The sequence below is a fragment of the Aphidius gifuensis genome, linkage group LG6, assembly GCF_014905175.1.
Source record: "Aphidius gifuensis isolate YNYX2018 linkage group LG6, ASM1490517v1, whole genome shotgun sequence".
Taxonomy (NCBI): domain Eukaryota; kingdom Metazoa; phylum Arthropoda; class Insecta; order Hymenoptera; family Braconidae; genus Aphidius; species Aphidius gifuensis.
The window spans coordinates 6,934,268-6,957,689 of NC_057793.1; the positions used below are offsets into that span (position 1 = coordinate 6,934,268).

A 23,422-nucleotide genomic window follows, 5' to 3' on the forward strand; every position below is an offset into this window, starting at 1 on the left:
TAGTTTGTTTTTAATGATTTATAAATGAATAAATGGGATATAAAATTATTATATTATCTTTACCTTTTTTCAAGAATTTTTTGAGATATTTTATCCTCTGTTTTTTGACTATTTTTTAACTGTGGTAAAATACTCTTTAGAATCTGAAAATAAATAAAAGAAACATAAATAAATCACCGCCAATTGTATATTTTTTTTTGATAAATTTATAAAATCACAATGGAATTATATTGTAAAGTTTATCTTTTGATGATGCCGATAAAAATAAATTGATTTTAATTCACAGATAATTTTATATTTATTATATTTTAAAATTTAATTTAATAATGTAGCTTATCAATAATGAGAAATACATTGTCTTGGCAATAATTGACTGTTGAATATATCATCAATAATATATCATAGACATAGATAAAAATTAAATTAAGCAATAAAATAAATAATTGAATATTTTCAATTTAAAGACAATCGTGCCAACTATTATATTATTTGGTAAAAAACAAAGAAATTAATTGCTCATTTATTTGTTGAAAATTAATTTTGAATAATCCTAGATTAATTTTATTATCAAGTAATGTATGAATAAATATAATAATGGTTTTTTTTTTTAATTACCTGAACCGATTGTAACTCTTTTGAAATTTCATTTTGACATTGACTTGTTGTTTCTTTTTCATTTTTAATTTCACTATTATTTCTATCATCATCATCATGATTATTATCATTAAAATTATTTGAATTATCTTGATTTAAATTTGTAAAACTTGTTGATCTCATAACAACTCCATCATCAACAACATCCTCAATTTTATCATCTCGATATTTCGAATTATTTGAAAGTACAATATAACTTTTTGAACGATAAACATTTTTTTTTGCATCTTGTTCATTATTATTTTTAAATACTTTTTTTCTAAATTCAATATTATCATTTTGAGATGTTGTTTTGACACTTTGTGTTCTATTTATTCCTGATGATTCATTGCTATTATTATTAGATTTATTATAATAATTTTTGGTTGGTAATGTTGCTGTTTTATTTTGCAATAATTTACCATTATACATATTATTTTGATCATTTGATTTAAATATATCATCATTACTTTTAAATATATTATTATTTTTCTGCTTTGAATATGTGGTTATTGTAAAATTAGATAATGTATTATCAACCGGTGATATATTTGATATTTTATTGTCATCAATTTTACTTTGACAATCATTAATTTTATTTTGATTTAAACAATTATTTTCAATTTTTGTTTCAAGTTCCATTATAATATTTTTCCTCAACATATCATCCGTTTGTTTATGACATTTTTTATCTACATTTTGTGTTAACACAATTGATTTAATCTCTGATTTTTCATTAACTATTTCTTTCACTTCATTTTTTAATTTCTCATCTTTTTTGTCAATTATAATAATTGGCTCTTTAAATGCCTCAACAGATCCAAGTGTTATTGTATCATACCCATATGAATCCGGTGATGAATTATCACGAAATGCTGAAGGTGGATCTGGAAGTTGATATTCCCAATCAGTACCAGATAAATCTTCACCAGTTGCTGATACATAATCTGATGTATCTTGTTGTGAATTAAATGTACTATTTGATGTTTCACATATTTTATCCTTATCAATCATAACATCATTTGTTTTATTCGATTTTTTAGACGACGAAATTAAATTATCATCATTATCATCATGATTATTTGCTGATGGCACAACAGTAGTTGCAAGTGTCGTTGATACTTTTTGCAATAATATATCTGTTTTACTTGGTTGTTCATCTTTATCTAAAACAAATTTAATTCAATTAATTAACAATAAATAAATAAATAAATAAATATAATATTAATGATGTCATTTTTGTTTTATTGATTAGTGTGCAGAAAAGAAATTTTAAAAAGTATTATAAGTTTATTATTTGTATGATGAGTAAAATAAAATAAAAAAAAATAAAAAAAAATCCATGCAATAAAATTATTTATATGAATATAAATGATATTATTGTAATTATTATGATTGGATTTTATTGGTCATGCACCTGCTTTCACCATATCCTGAGAACCCAATTCATCAAAAACAGCAATGTTGTCCAATGTGAAAGGTGTCAATTCCATGCCAACTTTAACACAACTATCATGCATTAAAAATAATAAATTATTTTCATTAATGGGTGTCTTATTAAACAATGGATTTAATAAATTTTCACTATTCTTTATGTTTTCACCAGGTTTTTTTATATTTATGTCACATTCTAAATCATTATCATTATTATTTTTTATATTTATTAAATTGCTTTTATCAAGATTACAATTATCATTGATAAATTCAATATTTTTATCATTATTTTCATCATTTTTATTGACATTTTGATTATCAGATGAATTAAATAAATATTTATTTGATGAAATTGAATCAGCTTTATCAATATTTTCATCACACTTAAAATCACGTGTATTTGATAAAATTAAATCATCTGAGCTGTTATTAATAATTGTAGATGTATTTTTATTTAATTCAACATTTGATTTATCATTATTCTCAGAATTATTGTAATCATTTAAAGTTAATTTTTCAGCTGATTTAACTACTATAATTTTTTCATCATTAAAATTATTATTAACTTTCTCATCGTTAGATAAATTTGATGTATTTTTATTTTCTTCAATCAATGAAGAATCATTATTTTCATTAATATTTTTATTTTCATTATTCATTGATTTACCAATATCAATTGGTAAATTTAATACATCTGTTGATGATGATGATAATGACGTTGATGACATTGCAGGAATTAATTTACGCATTTTTATTTTTGGTAGAGCAATACTACGAGGTCTGGCAACAGGTCGATTATCTATATATTTACAAAAAAAAAATTAAATAATAGGAAAAAGAAATAATAAAATATATTCCAACACCAAATAGTAATTATTCATGCAAAGCTTGTGCTAGTGCAAAAAAAAAAAAACTACATTAATAAAATTAAATGTAAATAAAACATTGGATAAAATAAACGAAAAAAATAATTTAAATAATTTTAAACAAATTCACCAGTTCTATTTTCTAGAATTAAATTTAAATGTACAATAAATTTACTCCAATTTTCAATGGATTCTTGACGACTAACAAGACCAGCTGGTGGTGGTTCAAATATACTCAATTTTTTTTGACAAAAATCATTCAATTTATCATTATTATCAACTGGCAATAATTCTATATCATTTAAATCATAATAATTTAATGATGGTACTTGAGATGATGTGTCATCATTTATTTTCGAAATTGTTGGATAATTTAATTTACAAAAAATTGACTTTAAATTATTATTATTATCATCATCATAAATTAAAGTTGAATTTGTTTTTTTAATACGTAAAGAACAAGTTGATTTATCGAAATAATTATAATTACTATTTGAATGGTATTTAAAACTTGATGATTTTTTAAAATTTCTTTTAAACTGTTGATTTTTTCTATTGTCAAATAATATTGTTGAGTATAAATTATCAATTGTTTTCATTTTAATTAATTTATAATTTTCATTATTTAATAATAATTTATTTGATTTATTTATTAATAATATTTCATTAAAATTATTATTATTATTATTAATTATTTTATCCATTGTTTTATATTTTTTATTTGAGCAAACTAACTTACCTTTTTTATCAAAACAAGCAGTATCTACATTAATATGACAAGCATCATGATTATTTGATGATGATTTAACATTATCATCAACTAATGTATTTATTTTCATCTTATTATTGATATTTTTATTATTATTTGAACAATAATTATCCAATTTATCAATTGGTGTTGAGTGTAATTTAATTTTAGTATTAAAATCATTTTCATTTCCTGATGATACAGCAATGTCTGATGATGGTTTTGATATTTCAATATCAGATGTTAATGATTCTTCAGAATCATCAATACGTTCTAGTGCTTGTGTTGATATTGCTGATGATAATGGACGATTTATTGGTGGTGGTGCTGGTGCTGCACGTTTTTTTCTAATACCTGTGTATTTTTTAAATCAAAAAATAATTATTATTGTCAGTAAAATTTGAAATTAACAAAATGTAATATTTAAATATGATAAAAAATAAATTTACCAGTTGAACTTATTGATGTGGTACTTGTTGAATGACTTAATCCACCAGTTGTCATTGCAAGATTACTCATACTTTTACTTGACAGTGATGTTTGTCCAAGTTTACGTACATCTGTTTTACCTGGTGGTTTACTACGTCTTGGTAATGTCTCAGGCATTCTACCAGTTGAATCTGGATGATCACTCAATACAGATGCTTCATGATAACCCGAACTATCACTACTATTACGACTATGATTTATAACAAGTTTTGTATTATCTTGAATAATATTATCTTGTTGTTTTATTGATGATGTAGTAGAAGTAGTTGTTGTTGTTGTTGTTGTTGCTGTTGTTGTTGGTGGTAATGGTGCTTGTCGACGTTTACGTTGTGGTCTTGTTGGTGGTGGTAATGCAAGTGGACTTATACTACGTCCAGTTTCATCACTTCTTGCTGGTGATATACTTCTACCACCAATACTATCATTACTCAATGAATTATCTTTTGTTTTACTACGAAACATAAAACCAAATACACTTTGTTTTGCTTGATGACGACGTCTTTCTTCTTGTCTTTGAAGTGCCATTATGTCTTGTGAACTTAATGCTGAACCTAATTTTTTTTCACCTTGTTTTGCATATAGTGTTACTTCTTGTAAATGATAATCCTCCAGGGATAATGATAAATCCAATTTTTCCTCGTGATTACCTTTAACAAAAAAAACGTTAAATTAAATTTCTCTTTTTTTTTACATTTTATTCTAATTAATTTGCTTGTTAGTTTTATGTGTATTTTATGAGTATTTATTTTTATTTTAAAATTTTATTTACTGGTAGGAAAAATACTAGAAGCAAGAATTTTCTACCTGAGGTATATTGGAATGTTTTTTTTTTTTTTTTTCATCGAGTATAAATTTGGGATTAAATATCTAGGCTAGACATGGCTCCACCTACTATTGATGATAAATAATAATATAAAAAAAAAAAATAAAAAAGGGACAGAGGAATTAAAATGCTAACGTAATTTAAAAGTAAAAGTTATTTTATTTTTGTTTATTATTATACGTTGGAATTTATTTTAAAATTGGATTTTCTTGATTCCCTTGAGGATGTAGAATGGCTTCGTCAAACTAATGAAGCCTTGCAAATATATATGCTTTTTATTTATTTGTTTTTTAAATTTGTAGCAAGACCATGGGTGGTAGAAGCCCTCTTTTTTCTCAATGCTCTTATTTATTTTTATTTTTATTTTTTCCTACAATTTTAAATTTTAATACTAATAATCATTTTATTAAATTGTTATTTGGATTTTCTCGTCTTGTTTATCAGTGAAATTATCATCAATTTGTCATAAAAGTATTGAATGATTGATAACAGTTATAAATTGAAATATGAAAATAATCTTTTGCCAGTTATTCTATTCAATATTATAATAATGATAATCATATCGAGAGACTTAAGAGTCATTATATTGACGAGTGATATATAACACAAATTTTTATTACAAATGATTATATTTTTGATGGAAATAATATGAAACGAAATATTTAATCACTTTTTAATAAAAATTTATATTATCAGTGTTTATTCTGGAAGAAATTTTATCATAGTTTGATAATATATTTCCTCGAAAAATATAAATAAATGATTATTTAAAATTAAGAAAATTCATATGACAATTAATTATTATTATGGTTAAAATATTTTAAAGACAAATTTACTGGGAAAATAATATTGAAATAAAATATCCTGGTTAATAATTTCTACAAAAAAAAAATAAAAATAAAAAAAACATGTTGTTGCGTTTGTTGGTATGAAAATGCATGAAATATTAAAAATTAAAATGAATAATTATTAAAATAATACAAGCATAGTAACATATCAACAAAATCACACAATGACTATTTAAAATCATCTCAATAATTATGACAAATAAATCAATCATCCATTTAACAATTTATTTGATTTTTTTTTAAATTTACTTTTATCATATTATCTTTTCGACATTTTAAATTTATTTATTTGGAAAATTAATTTATTAATCATTGTATATTGCCCTGACTCAATCTTATTATTATTTCAAATTAAATTCTAATTTACTTTTCAAATATTCTATATACAATGTTATTCAAAGTCACACTCGCGAGACACGAAAGGAAGTTGTACAACAATAAAAAATTAAAATTAATAAGAAAAAAAATAAAATCTTTTTGATATCTGTATTTCGTTGACGATTAGATAACACCGACTTTTGAATGATAGAAACATATAGAACACACTCAGGAAGAACAGAATGAAAATTTCATAAAAAAAAAAAAAAAAAGAAATGAAATAAATAAATAAAATCTACATTGATCTCAATGAAACAATCGTATGTAAACGTAACGATAATAAACTAGATTTTGTATTTATAAAAAGTAAAAAAATAAAAATATATTTTTCCACAAAGATTGAATTGATGAAACAAGCGGATTATTTCACAAGCAGTAGTCACAGGTGGCAGTCTCATTTATACCATTGCATAAACCAGTATTTAAAAATAAAAAAAAAAACAACCTATTGATTAAAATCGCTTGATAAAATCAAACAAAATAATTAATATATAAAAAAATAAAAATTACAATAACTAATAACCCTGAGAAAATGGCACAAAAAGCAATTTACAGTTTTTAAAATTCTGTCAACACATGTAACAAACACACACCTTGATTTTTTCCTTTTTAAATAGTAACAATTTCACTAATTAATTATTTAAACATTGTAAATAAAAATTACAATAATCACGTACCACTTGTCTGTGTGTGTGTGTTTGTGTTAATTTAAAAATAAAAATAACCGTTTAAATTTTATAGTTAATTTGAAAATACAAAACGAAACATTCGTAGAGACGTGCGCGAAGCAACTGGCAACAAGCCAAGTCTCAAGTCCTCAAGATATTATAAAGAATTTTTCCAGATTGACCACATATACCGGTTCTCTCTTCTTCATTCCATTCTGTTTTCGACGATCAACAACAACCAGCTATCCTCAATCAAATATTATTATTTATCAGTGGATATATTAATAACACGTTATCATTATATTATTAATCAGTAGACGGCAACAACGATAGCATCAATAGATATATACACTTTTAAAAAAATATAAATTTAACATATTATAAAAAAAACTAATAAAACAACTTATAAATTTATAATAATAATAATATTAATAATAATAATGAATTAACAAAGCTTTAATATTCAAAAATGTTAAAATATGTTTTTTTTTTAATTTCGATATTATTTATTGAAATCGAAATTACAAATAAAAAAAAAAAATTAAATAGCTAATTAAATAGGTAAATTTATAAATTATAATTTAATAAATAAATTATAATTTACATAATAATTTTATTGTATTTAATTTTAAAATTTCACAATTGAATTATTAATGCAATTTGGAGAAAAAAAAAAATCATAAAATAACTTGTAACATTGTCGTCAATAATAATTACATAATATATAAATAAAAAATAAAAAAAGACATATATATTGTTGCAAATAAATATGTACAAAGTGATTAGCATTAATAATATCTGTATTGATTATTGGATACTAGAAATAATTTATAATTACGAAAGTAAAAAAATAATAATGAAAAAAACCAAGCAAGTGTCCATGATCGATACGTCAATTCCTATATACTTTCGAAAAATATTATCATCAATATATGTATATGTGAATTTAATTATTTAAAACTCACCTGGATGACGAAGCTCATACTTGTTTCTGTCCAGGTTTTTTTCACGACACACTTCTTCCAAGATCTCACCAAGATTCATCTTTGGACTAACACGTGATACGTAAAGTTGATTTCTTGGCAGGTGTACCTTTTTTTTTTTTTGATTCCATTCAAATAATTTAAATAATATTATTATCAATATTAAATGACAAATAAATCAGTATTTATATATCTTGTCTTTTCTTTTTATCAATACGAAAAATACAAAATATTGTTGTCTTTTTTTTTTTATTATTTCTTAATGTATGTGTATTTATATATTTTTTTATTTTATTTTTTTTAGATTTGATTGGTACATACCTGCAATCTGAAAGTCGTTTCAAACGGTTGATTTGCTTGTTTCATTTTGTGGGGAATAAATGTACCCTGTTTCGGAAGTAATTTAACCTGTGAAAAAATTTAAAAAAAAAAAACAATAAAGCCATTGAATGAAATCCATAAATATAATAACAAAAAAATATAAATAATTTAATAAATAATAGTAAAAATATTTTCCAAGATTATCGCTTGAAAATTAATACAAAAAACAAATAAAATTATTTTAAAATTTTTCTATGTATCTACGTGTGGTTAATAATAAGAGATAAAAATTTAAAAGAAAAAAAAAGACAATTGAACATTGAGTATTAAATTATGAAATAATAAAAAATTGAATGGAAAAAATAAAAAGAAAATATACCTGCAAAGCATCAAGTGCTCCAATGGGTGTGTTTGGTTGATGAGGCAGAACCAGACCACGTTCACCAATTGCTTGAAGAGTGTAACTTGAAGCTGCCAATTTGTGGGATGTTGATATTTGAACCAGAAGATCCATCATTGCTGTACTAAAATTAAAATTGAAAAAAATATATATATTTATTAATAAATATAAAATATTAATGAAAATAAAAAATCATAATTATAATTTAATAGTGTATATTGTAATTTAAATTTCACTAACAATAATGATCATTATTATTATTATTATATTATTGATTAATAAATAATAATATTGAAAATTAATAATAATTATTTATCACTGAAATTTTTTATGCAAATGTGAAGAGATTTCAATTTTTTTTAAAAAGGAAATTGATCAATAATTTTTGATTATTATTATTATTAATAATAATAATTATTATTATTAATTTTATTATTGTTGTTTCTTAATTATTAATAAATAATAATATAAATAATAGTAATTTATAATTTAAATTTTTAAATTTGAAAGAAATGCAGCAGATTTAATAAGAAATTTAATTTTTTAAATGGAAATTGTTAATTGATTATTGGTTTATTAATAATAATATTATTGTTATTATTATTATTTTATTGTTATTAATAATATTGATATACATAATAAAAATAATAATGATAATTTATAACTGAAATTGTATTTAAACAACTGTGATTATACGTAAAAAAATTTATTTAAAAAAAAAAATTGATAGTTGTTTTTATCATTATTTTTAAATAAATAAAAAAAAATTATTAAATAAGAGAAAGATGAAAAAAATAAGAAAAAGTAATTCAACATAATCATACGCATGACTAGGTATTATTGATAAATAATTTTTAATACATTTTTTTATTTTTTTTTTATAGTTATTAAATTAATATTTTCTCATTTTTTTTTGTTTTTAAATTGACCATGAAAAATTACTACAAGATCAAGTAAAATTAAAAAAAAAAAAATAAATAATATTCTAACCACATTACACAGTGTTAAAGAAAATTTATAATTTTATTAATAATAATTTACAAAGAAGTAAAAAGAAAAAAAAACGATTATCGAAAAAATAAATAAAAAGTACAAAAGAAATTTATAAAAATGTAAAAGTAAAAATAAAAATATGATGAAAAAAAATTTAGGGAAAATTAAATAAGAAATTTTGATTTGTAATGTAAATGAAGAGGAGAGAAAAATAATTATAAAAAAAAAAAAAAAAAAAAAAGAGAGGCAGGTGAAGGTTGTATCGAATCGAAAGTAACATGTGAATAAAAGTTGATGTATGTACTTAACAGGTTGATACATATTGATCATGTATAAAACGTTGGTGTAATACAGAAGTATATATTAAAAAAAAAAGTAATAATAATAATGAAAAAACATGTAATACCTGATTTTATATATCTATACATTTGATTAGAAAAAAAAAAATAAAAAAAAAATGAAAAATATGGAGTTATGTTAATTAGACGAGTTAAATTGAGTTTTAGAATTTATTTTGCAAAATTGAGACTAAAGTGTATTTAGCAATATGAAAAATTGGATAATATTTATTTAAAAATTATTATTTGTATTTTGCAAGTATTATTATTAGTATATTTAATTTTTATATACAATTTTATTTACGTTTTATGGATACAAATATGGTGTTATTGATTTGTCTGTTTAACTGATCAATTATTTTATTGATATTGACATGATGTAATCAATATTTTTTATTTGTTTATTTATCCATTTATTTATTTATCTATTTTTATATTTAAGCTAGTCAAAAGTAATTGTTTTTTATTTTAGATTTAATTATTGTCTATTAATTTTTCGATTGAGAAAATAAATTTCATTGACAAAGAAAACTTGTATTATTTTTTAAAATTATTTATTGATTAATATATATTTTTTTTTAATAATTAATTTGTTTATTTATGTGTATTTTATAATTTTTAATTTACCTTCTTTCAACTGTAACTTTTTGAGTGTGAATTTGATGTTCCCTTGGTAACAGCACCAACAGTTCCATGCTTCCTGTCAACATGTCAGCTGGTGTGTCTTCAGTCACAGTCAGTACCATATCGTTTGTACTTTTTTCCTCACGACTTCTGTAATTTTAAAAAAAAATAAAATTATTATAATAATTTCCAATTAGAACATGTGTTTTTATTTTTATTGCAGCATCTCTCCTTTTTTTTATTTTTTACTACCTAATTGATCTATATTTTAGAAGAAAAAAATTTATTCCAAGAAAAATATGTTTTACTTTGTAGAAAAAAATACATTTTTTTTTTTTTTTGTAAATTTTCTAGGCGATTTAATATTGCTACTGAGTAATTTTCATATACATTTTCATGTAGGTATATTAATTTTTTTTCCTTTTTACTTGTTGTAAATTTTTTATTGTTTTATTTAACGATTGAAATACTTTTGTACATTGTTGAGTGTTATTATTAGTGTATTATTAATAATTATATTTTCTTTGTTATGAATTTTAATGATTTATTATGAGACTTTAATATTAATTATGTAGAAATTTGATTGAACTAGTGCCACAAATAAATTCAGAGTGTCAATATATATTTTATTTAAATGAAAAAAAAAACAACCTTTTGTGTGTTAATCTGTGTCAACATTGTGATCAGATATTTTAAATAGTATACCGGAAATGATCGACAGGTAAGATTATATTGTGTTTGTAATCGACAACTACTGGATATATTTTATTTTGAAATATAAATATATTATTACACTTGGCCTCGAAATTATTAAAATAAATTGAAATTAATATTCATTAAAACATAAAGGTTAATGATACAAGGAGAAAATAATATAAATATTATTATTCAAATGACTGACGAATGTCAATTTATATAAATAAATTAATTTTTATATTTTAAATCAATTATTAATGCTGGATTATCAAATACAATTTTTAGAAATTTTATTTTTTTTTTTTCTCAATCAATAGTTATCGTGTATTTTAAATATAGGTTTTTTTGTAAATAAAATTTTTAATTTAATATTAATTTAACTTAATAAATGTGTGGTTTTATTTTTTATATTTATTTATATTCTTTTTTTTTTGCACACAATTGTATATTCATCGAACAACATGAAAATAAAAATGATTGTCGATGATAAAGCCAGTGTGTGAAGAAACACGTAGATAATTTTTTAAATGAGTTATAAAAATAATAATAATAAAAAAATTATTTATAAAACGAACGGAAGTTTTAACCTGATGTTGATTAACCAAGGTCATTTATTTTTATATTTTATAATAATTATATATTGTCTATTTGTTATTTAAAAAAAAAAAAAACAAAATTTCAAATTTTTTTTTTATAAACAATTAAGCTATAATTAAACATTTATAAAATAAAAAAAAATCACATTTCAATTACGATTAATAATTTAAATCGAATTTCATAAAAAAATTGATAAAATTTTAATAATAAATTTGTGTAAATTAATTAATAATAATTATCAAGTGAAAAACAAAAAAAAAAAATTATTTTTTTGAATTTTTATTTTTTTATTTAAAAAAAAATGAATAAATAAATAAACGGGTTAAAAAATTGAGTAGATTTATTTTTATTTAGTTGAATTATAAATAAAAAAATTAAATTAATGATAAAAAAAAAGAGGAGGAGGTGGAGGAGGACTAGATCGAAAGGCGATTTAACCAAGCGAAGCTCCTGAGAAATTGTCGAGGCGTGACTTATGTTCGAATAATTTCTTTGAATGATATTTTTTTGTCTATTTATTATTTATTTAATAATAATAACATATTGTTGTTATTTATATCTTTATTATTTATATATACATATTATTTTTTTATTGTAAATAATGATCTCACGTATTGACTTCATCAAAAATACCTGACATCATTTTGAGTTTTCTTTTGTTGATTAGCTTTTTATTAGTGTTTATTCATTTATTTAAATATTATTATTATTGTTTTTTTTATCTGGACATTATAAAATAGTAAAAAAAAAAATATTCACACTGAAAATTCATAGTACATTGGTTGATCCAGTTATTATTTAAAATAATAAATAAATTAAAAATTAAAAATATGTTTCATAATTCAATCGTGGGTCATTTTGTTTTCCATCACTTTAACATTATTTTTTATTTTTTTATTGTTATTTAATAGATAGTTCCAAGTATCATTAACTTTTCAAGACGTGAAAAATTTATAATTTATTTTTTAGAGTAATTTAAAAAATAAAAATAGCAAAAGAAAGAGAATTTTGTAATTTTATGTAATTTTTTTTTATGTATTGTGATAAGGGATGATATGAATAAATAAATTGACAATAATAATTTTGTTGTCATTTTGAAGAGCTATATGTATTTTAGGTCTTGAAGATTTTATAAAATTTTTATTTCGGGTTATCTGTTGTTGAGAATATTAATCAAGTTGCTAATAGCTTTGTGAGTAGGCTTTATATAAATGTCCAAAATAAATATTATCATTTGGTCTATCATTAATCATCAAATAATTAATATAAAAATATACATTAATTACTTAACGTTTTTGAAATTAAAAATTTAATTTTTAAATTAATGAAAAATGATGGTATTTATTGTAAATTTAGTATAAAAAAAATGAATAAATAATATAAATAATTACAAGACAAGTAATTAGTTGTCTTCAAATTTTTGTTTTTGAAAATTTATAATTTTTATTTATAATAAACAATAATAATTGTTGTTGTTGATATCAGAGTGTTTTTTGAAAACAGTAGCACATAAAATAAAGATTTTATAGAGTTTATTTATAAATATATATTTTGATTAGTTTGGTGATCAATGGGTAATTAAAATCTCGTTTCTTCTGTCTGTAAACATTTTTTTTTTAGAGTTTGTCAATATAAATATAATTTTTAAGGCCGTAAAATTATGAAATCGTGATACCAAATCATTTCGGATACGCAGTGCCTCGTCTTTAAATAAATTTATTTTTTCAATTAAGTATATCTAAAAATTATTTATTTTTATTTATTTAAAACAGATTGGAGAAAAAAAAATTTGATATATTGTTTATAGATAATTTTTAAAATATCAGATGAACAGAAATTCATCAATTTTAATAAATGATATATAATGATAGAGAATAATACAAAGATAGAATAAATATTACAAAAAAAAAAAAAAAAAAAAATGCCTCGGCTTGGATTTGAACCAGGTGAATTAATTTCAAGAAGACTATAGAGATCAATTTTTCATATATATTTTTGATCAATTTTTTAATGCGACTGAGTCAAAAAAAAATAATAAAAAATATAATCCCGTGACTTGGATTTGAACCAAGAACTTCAGATAATCGTTTTTTCCTTTTTCGCCTTCTCACCTTTTCGCCTTTTGACGAATTGGCTGAAAAACCTCCGCCGTCCATCTATTCGGCAATTTACAAAACCGATCTGATACGTTACCGATTACGCCACCACGAGATATTCTCTATAAACAAAACTAATCGTCTATATTAATTTAAAGAGCAGAAAAAGTAAAAAACAAACAATTACGTACTTTTTCAAATTATTTTTTCACTTTTAAATTTATTATTTTTTAAAACTTTTTTTTATGATAATATATTTAACAAATTTTTATCTTTTCCCTCACTTTTCATAATGATTTTAAAAGTATTTTTTTTTCATATTTTAAATTATGTAGATATAAATTTAATAATTTTGATATGATGAAAAGCTGTTTACGTAACGGGAGACCTTTGTTTTTTCACTGCTCAATTTTATTTTATTTTTTTCCTTTGATCAAACAAACGCATGAAATTTATTATTCACATTATTAATACATGAACTATATAATTTTTATTATTCCATAATTTTTTCACATGTTATTATTACGGTTTTCATTAACCATCAGATTTAGCAAAAATATTTTTTTTAATTTTTTTTATTTTCCATATTAAGAACCTTTCCAAACAACAAATAATAATACAAATATGTTTTTTTTTTATTCTAACATATTCTTTAATATATCTACCATAAAATTAATTAAATTAAAAAATTTAAATCAAAAAATAATTAATTATTTTCATTTAATTATAAAGATTACCAAAATTTTAAAGAAATTTTAATTTTTAATTTTTTATTCAAAATTAATTATCCAAACAAAATAATAATTTAAAAAAAAAAAAATAATCATTAACTTTTAGTTAATTAACTTAAAAGTGATGCCATCCAGTTTTTTTTTTTTTTTTTTAATGAACAAATTCTTGACAAATGATATAATTCAAGTCACAATTTTTAAACTAAATAATTATGAAAAAATTGAATAATAAATTAAATTAATAAATAAATAAATTGTCTAAATAATTAAATAGATAATTGAATAGATATTCAAATAAATAAATAAAACAATGGAAAATATATAAATAAATAAATAAATAAATTAGGAATTGACACATAAATGAGTAAATATCCAATTCCGATGGGCTTGGCCATTGAAAATTGCACTTCCTGATAGACAAACAGATGCTTCTATACAAAAAAAAAAAATACATTTTCTTTCTCATCTATTCTTATAATTTTATTTTCTCTTGGGTATTTATATTTTTTTTAAATTTATTTTTCAAATAGTTATTCTGATCGCGTGATTTGTTTTTCAATTACACTGTTATTTTCAATTTTTTTTTTTTTCTATTTTTTCAATACCAATTTATTATGTATACGCATTAAACCGCACATTCATGATTCAATGACATATAGAATTTAAAAGAGCAGCTACTAACGATTTACTTTATGGAATTTAATGATGGGACAATATATATTTATTTGCTCTATACTTGACTTTGTAACTAAATCATAAATATTATTATTACTATTATAAAAACCACCATATCAAGTTCAATTTTAAATCACAGTAATAATAATGATGATGATAATAATAATACCTTTTATTTTTTTTACAATCAACAATAGAAAATGAAAATAAAAAAAAAAAAAAAACAGTTTAGAAAACAGCTTTTTTTGTTTAAATTTAAAAAAGCTAAAAAATAAATTAAATATATAATAATTACACACGCACAATTTTATTACTATATATCATCATCATGCGATCACTTTCCTATGCTATATTTAAAAATGAAAATCAATGAAATTGAAAATATCCAAGAGTAATAAGACCGTGAATAATTAAATGTAAAAAAAAATGGAATAAAATAAAACAACATATTGTAATTGCTTTTATAGAAAAAAAAAAAAAAGAGGTCTTGTAATCGTTTAAAAATTAATAAATATTGAGGACAGGGTACCAGCAGATTTTAGTAGTTGGAAATTTTAAAATTTAAAATATAAGCAAGCCTTGTTTTAAATGAAAATAGCAAAAATAAATTTTTCTGGATCAATAAAAGAGGATGCATTGAGAGCATTGATGAGTAAACAAATAAAAAAAATATATATATTTTAGGATGATGAATTGCTTATATCACCAAGGGAAAGAGGAGTCATTGAAAAATAAAATCTTCTCAAGGTAGGTATTGAGATATTATTGTGTACAGCATCATTCCAGCTGGATGATAAAGGAAAACAGAGAGAAAGAGAGGAAGATATAAAAATAATATAAGTCATAACGGTATATGCACCTTGGCAATGGAATTTAGGAAGGTCGTGTGTAATATATACAAAATATAAATTAAATAAATATAAATTAAAAAAATGTTAACCTGGGTATACACGTGATGTATTATCCAGTTCAATTTCAATATGAACTAATTGACATTAATTAACCTCGTAACATTATATCAACTAATTAATGAACATAAATATATTTTTTCTTCGTGAATTAAGTTTTTTTTTTTTTCTTAAAATTATGAAAAGAAATAAATGAGTGAAATTATTTATTTTATTATGATTATTTTTATATTTATGTATGCGATTTTATTAAGTGTATCACGAGTAAATATACTGGAGAATGATTTTCCAAAAGAAAAAAAAAAAAGATCCTGTCGCGTTTATTATGATAAAAAATTATCATTTGGTTTAATGATTATTTAAAATTAAGAAAATTCATATGACAACTAATTATTATTATTTTAAAGACAAATTTACTGGGAAAATAATATTGAAATAAAATATCCTGGTTAATAATTTCTACAAAAAAAAAAATAAAAATAAAAAAAACATGTTGTTGCGTTTGTTGGTATGAAAATGCATGAAATATTTAAAATTAAAATGAATAATTATTAAAATAATACAAGCAAAGTAACATATCAACAAAATCACACAATGACTATTTAAAATCATCTCAATAATTATGATAAATAAATCAATCATCCATTTAACAATTTATTTGATTTTTTTTTAAATTTACTTTTATCATATTATCTTTTCGAAATTTTAAATTTATTTATTTGGAAAATTAATTTATTAATCATTGTATATTGCCCTGACTCAATCTTATTATTACTATTTCAAATTAAATTCTAATTTACTTTTCAAATATTCTATAAAATGTTTATTCATTTTTAAAAATTTATTATTATTTATAAATCTTTGATGAATTTGTAGTTAATTTATTTTTCTGCACTATTGCGAATGGATATTTTTGTTACGCGATATTTTCTATCAACTTGTTACATGTAAAATTAGTATGTTTAAAAGAGAGAAACAAGGATTAAGGAAGTCTTAGAAAAAATTAAAAATTTATTGGTAGATTAATATGCATTTGTGTGCGTTGTGTGTGATTGTCTCACGAATGTCGCGAGTTGTCCATTGAAACATCATGGAGAAAGGATTAACGTAAGAAAAAAATAATAAAAAAAAAAAAAACACACACACATTTTAAGTAGGTTAATCACAGAGAACTCTTTAAAGTAGGCTTCCGGATGATGATGATGATGTAGATGGTTATATATATGTACGTATTTTTTAAGTTGCAATATGCGACTTTAGAAACTGATTTTGAGAAATTAACAAGTGACCAGCCTAGTCTGTTTCCTTGTTAAAAATACATATATATACTTATGATTTTTTTTTTCAATTTTTTATCTTAATAATAACGAAATGGAAAAGAAAATTTAAAAAAAAAAAAATAACACTGGACAGTTACTTATATCAGCACAAAAAATGCAAAAAAAAAAAAAAAAGGAAGTTGTAAATAAAATGGAAAATATTTCATTAACTTGTGTTTCCGGTAATTTTATTTTTCTACTTATTCTAAATTTTTTTTATTTTCTATAAACACATATTATTTTCTAGCAAATTTATATTTTACTTTTTTTTTCGATTGTAAAAAATTTATCTAATTTTTCTAGTACGAAAAAAAAAGCATAATATAATTTCGAATTTTTATATATATTTCTGTATTTAAAAAAAAGACATTCCATTTTGGAAAAAAATAAATAATACAATTGTAAAATTATGCAAGTTAGTGTGATTTGAAAATTTGTTATTTTTATAAAATGTAAATTCAATAAATGTTTTATATATCCAAGTAGAATATTAAATTTATAAAATTGATTCGTGATTGGAAAATAGTGGTGAAACTTTTGATGATATGTTGATGTTGTTGCTGTTGGGCATGAGGCCCATTCAACAATGAATACTTAAAAAAAAAAACACCTATATATCTTTAAATAAATAAATTCAAAAAAAATAAATAAATATCCATCAAGCTTTCACGGCCAATTCTAAGTTGTTTTTTATAATAAATAAAATAAAAAAAAATTTAAAAAATCTTTTCATTTTTTCTTTCACTTTCAACTTGACAGTGTGGTTTTAAATTGTTTCACACTTTTTATCATTAAAATATCACTTTGTCTATGGTCATTGAATATTCTAAACAAAAAATAATCATAAAAATAATAATATAAATAAAAAATTGACAAAATAAAATACAAAGAGAGAGAGAAAAAAAAAAAAAGAAATTATACTTTCAATTTTACTTTTAAATCATTTCCTTGTTATTATTTTTTGTTTATATATTTATTTATTTATAAAATCATTATTTTTATTTATATATTAAAATAATTATTATCAATTTTTTATACATGAATTTTAACAATCAAACATAACGAGTTGTTTCAAAGAATAAAAAATGTTACACAATGTTTTACCTCGAGGATAAATAAATAAACAATATCATTGACATATTGTTGCAATTTTTTTATTTTTTTATTTTATTTGTACTGGTTTTGTATTCATTTAATCACACGAACAAACACCGACGAAACGTGATCAGCATTTGAATATTTTTATTGTTTTAAATTAAGAAAAAAAAGGCTTTAATTTATAAATAAAAAATTTTAAATAAATAAGAAAATACTTTTGTCAATAATCAAATGGATAGGCAAGTTAAAATTTATATTTATTTATTTATTTATTTATTTATTTATTGAGTGTTGATCATATTGACTGTTAAAAAATTGTTTCGATTTCTATCGAGTTATTAAATTTAAAATACTAGTTACACTTTTCATATAATAAACTCGAGTTTGTAATTATAGCACATTAACTAACGGTTATATTTTTTCAAATTTAATCTATCATACACTGCAATTATAGACAAATCGATATTCATTAAAAAATAAAAATAAATATCATTTTTTTTTGTTTGAAAAAAAGCTTTTCAACGGCGGGAATTAATTTTTTATCAAGAAAAATATATATTTCATTTCTTAGATGTATTAAAATATTAATTATAAATATTATTTTTATTTATTTGTTAATTATAGAGAGAAATTTTGAAATATAAAAATTATATTTCAAATGATTGCACATTGTTATATGGTCTCAGGGCCAATAGATATTTTTTTTAGAATTATTTTACGCAAGTTAAAATTGAAACAGATTTATAAAAGGATAAAAAAATAGTAATTAACGATGTTAAGGAGACTTGTTAGACACTTTTAAATAAAAACAATTATGACTCTTCTCTAATATTTCATCAGATATGTTTAATGACATCATCAAACTACAATTAAACAATAAAAAAAAAAAATATGATTTACAAGTTGGCGTTGGATTTTTCAAATAATAATTTCAAGGTTTTTTTTTAATTTAGACATGTTCATTATAATAATTTTACAATTAAATTAATTATCGTTTTGAAAAAAATATAATTGTATGTATCTAAAAATGGATAAAGATTGATTTTAAAATCCTTGTTATTTATTTATTTTCACATTGAAAATTATTGAGAATAAAATTGTCAATGATGACAATATGACAAGATGATGATGAAAGATATAAAAATATAAAATATCAAGATGACGCGATGTAAATAAAATTTTATAAATGAAAAAAAGTGAGAACGATAAAATGAATGGAGAAATTAATAATTGGAGAAATGCTTGAATGCTAGAAAAAAAATTAAAATAATAGTGATAAATTGTTTTTTTTTTTGTTTCTTTTTTTTTTTAAGGCGTGAAAATTGTAAATGAAAGAAACGTGGGAGATATATAATATATTTGTCGAGTATTTGTTATCATCATAATGATGTGAGAAATCTCATGATGATAATGATAATAATGATTGTGATGATTGTATCAATTATTATACAGAGGTTTTTGATATATCTACAGCATCGTTTTCTCGAATTCATGTTGCTTTTGATAATGGGGTTGTTATTATGATGATAAATCTGATAGAAATGATAGCAATAAATCATCAGTAATAGATGGAATACAAAGTGTCAAAACAACATCTCAAAATGATAATATTGAATTTAGAAAAAAAGTATTTAAAAATAATAATGAACAAGATGCAAAAAAAAATGTTTATCGTTCAAAAAGTTATATTGTACTTTCAAATAATTCAAAATATCGAGATGATAAAATTGAGGATGTTGTTGATGATGGAGTTGTTATGAGATCAACAAGTTTTACAAATTTAAATCAAGATAATTCAAATAATTTTAATGATAATAATCATGATGATGATGATAGAAATAATAGTGAAATTAAAAATGAAAAAGAAACAACAAGTCAATGTCAAAATGAAATTTCAAAAGAGTTACAATCGGTTCAGGTAATTAAAAAAAAAAACCATTATTATATTTATTCATACATTACTTGATAATAAAATTAATCTAGGATTATTCAAAATTAATTTTCAACAAATAAATGAGCAATTAATTTCTTTGTTTTTTACCAAATAATATAATAGTTGGCACGATTGTCTTTAAATTGAAAATATTCAATTATTTATTTTATTGCTTAATTTAATTTTTATCTATGTCTATGATATATTATTGATGATATATTCAACAGCCAATTATTGCCAAGAAATAATTAATTGTGTTGACAAAAAAGCTTGCTCAAATCAGTATATACAGGTTTAAAATACCTCATTAATATTATAAATAAAATATTGAAATAAATAAATAAATAAATGAATAAATTCTATCTACTTATCTATTTATCAATTTATTATTTTCTTATTTGGGCTTATCAAGATCGTGAGGAAAGGAAAATCATAGCTCTCAAATAATCAGGTAAGTAGGTAAAACAAGTATTTATCTACATGGGGTTAAGACTTAAGTATGTACTTGTTTTATTCAGTTATGCCGCATCGTTGTGCGGTATTGTTATTGTTGTTGTTGCTGTTGTTATTATCATTGCGGTTTAATATTATTGGTTTCACATATCCTCACGCTATAAAGTTCAATAAAAATTAAGAAAAAAAATAGAAATCCATCAGCTATAATCTTTCAACCCCTTTTAATATTTCCATTTTTTTTTTCTCTAATTATTTAACATTATTTACATAAACAAATTTGTAACATTGTTATATAATTTACAAATTTAGTAAATTAATTTTTTAGTGAAATGTAAAAACTAAATAAAATAATTAAACTTTGTTTTTTTAATAAACAATAAATAATTAATTTATTATAGATTATTATTTATCGAAAGATCGTGACTGAATAATTTTTTTTTGTATTTAAAAGAAAATACTTTCGAATGTTTTTATAAATAATAAAATAGTATGTTATTTATAATTTATACCTATTGACAAGGCCAAATATTTTTTTATTTCTCTGCACGATGTAATTATTTTTAATTAAATATATTTTTATATATAAATTGTTTTAGTTTTGATGTGTGACATTGAAACTAACTAACGAGCTGTCATCATAGAAAAACTATTTATTTATATTTTTAAATTTCTTTTAAGCCCATGTTTGGCAATGAATTGTGTTGATACCAAAAATGGGCGAAAGTAAAAGCTCATATAATTTAAACTAAACTAAATAAAATTTAAAGAAATAATAATCGAAACAATGAATGAAAAATTCATTAAAGAAAAAAATAAAATAAACAATTTTAAATTTATAAAAAAAATATTTGAAAAATATTTTTGCAATAACACGAGTAATAAAGTCAAAATAAAAAATAAATTTTTTTGATTTTTAAATAATTCACCGTTATATTGAGATTTCTATCATCAAATGTCGAAATAAATTTTTTATTTATTATGTGCACCATGAGTCAGAGTGAATCATGGCATAACAAGGTGTGCCATTGACACTATTTGGAGGTAAAAAAAATGAATAAATTTAAAAATAAAAAGACAAATTCAAGAAGCAAGATCACATGTTAATATCTTGGTCCAGATGCCGTTAAAAATATATAGAATTATAAATACATCATTTAAATAATTCGTGATGTATTTATTGATAAATTTTTTTCTATTTTTTAATTATTTAATTGAATTTTTTGTTTGTTTAGCAGCTTGATTGATTGCGAAACTGATTATTGATTTATTTATCGATTTAATTATTCATTTGTTTATTTATTTAATTAATTATTTATCTATTTTTTTATTTATTAATAATTTATAAATTAATTGTATTGTTAACTTATCTATTCATGTGTTCAATTACCCAATTTTTTTATTCATTTATTTATCAAGTAATTAATATTTTTGGTGGATTATTTGATCAATTTTTCTAGCTAATTTTTTATTTATAAAAATTAATTTGTCAATTTGTTTATTTATTTATTTACGTATGTACTTGTTTATTCGTTTTATTATTTATGTAATTTTTTTATTTATATATTTATTTATCAAACGAAATTTTTCAAAGTAAAAATGAAAAAATATTTTTTTCGTTAAATGAAAAGATAAAAAAATTGATTTTTTTGCTTTCACCATAAATTCATTTTCAGCTAAATGTTCACAATATTATACCGTTACAATAAATAAACCATGACATTTTATTTATTAATTTTTATTTACATCACTATTATTACATTTTATTACCACTCGTTTTAAACAAATAAAAAATTTTTTTCAAATAACATAAAATTTTACAAAAAAAAATATATAAAAACAATTAAATATCTGATTTATTTCATTTTTTTTTCTCCATACAATTCATGATATTTTTCATAAAATGAGTAATAAAATGAAATAAAAAAAATATATATTCACATAAAAAATACTCTCTTAATCAAATTGAATTACCAAAAAATTTATTTATTTTTTTTCTCCACTGTTTTCAATAAAAAAATATAAAAAATTATCTCCAAAAAAAAAAAAAAAAAAAAATTATTTTCATAAGTACTTTTATAATGACAGTATTAAAAATATATTTATTGATTTTTTAAATAACCCATGAAGATATAAACAATATCTCAATGAGAAAAAAAAAAATTTATTTAAAAAAAAAAAAAACATAAAAGCTAATCATCAAAAAAAAAAATAAAAAAATAGATAATCTTTAGAATAAAAATAAAAAAAACTAAACAAGTAGATATTTAACTATTGAAGAATGTGCACGCAATGAGTAGCTGAGTGATGGAATATATATATATTGAGTAAAGGATCAAGATGAGAAGAAAAAAAAAAAAAAAAAGGATA

At 20.7% G+C, this 23,422-nt stretch overlaps 1 protein-coding gene across 4 annotated transcripts in view; it reads right to left on the minus strand.

The window, feature by feature from the left end:
- Positions 1–23,422, minus strand: part of LOC122859140 (probable cyclin-dependent serine/threonine-protein kinase DDB_G0292550) — a 37,058-nt gene that overhangs the window by 3,635 nt on the left and 10,001 nt on the right. Inside the window, exons 2-10 of one of the 4 annotated variants that reach the window (XM_044162528.1) lie at positions 10,550–10,696; positions 8,571–8,715; positions 8,192–8,278; positions 7,853–7,979; positions 4,131–4,817; positions 3,673–4,035; positions 2,051–2,866; positions 616–1,799; positions 64–143 (exon numbers count right to left, since the gene is read on the minus strand). In XM_044162528.1, coding sequence (XP_044018463.1) covers positions 64–143; positions 616–1,799; positions 2,051–2,866; positions 3,673–4,035; positions 4,131–4,817; positions 7,853–7,979; positions 8,192–8,278; positions 8,571–8,715; positions 10,550–10,696 — 3,636 coding nt within the window. Of the gene's footprint in view, positions 1–63; positions 144–615; positions 1,800–2,050; positions 2,867–3,672; positions 4,036–4,130; positions 4,818–6,812; positions 6,857–6,896; positions 7,170–7,852; positions 7,980–8,191; positions 8,279–8,570; positions 8,716–10,549; positions 10,697–23,422 lie in introns of those variants that run through there. The other 3 variants (XM_044162531.1, XM_044162529.1, XM_044162530.1) reach the window with 3 other exon arrangements.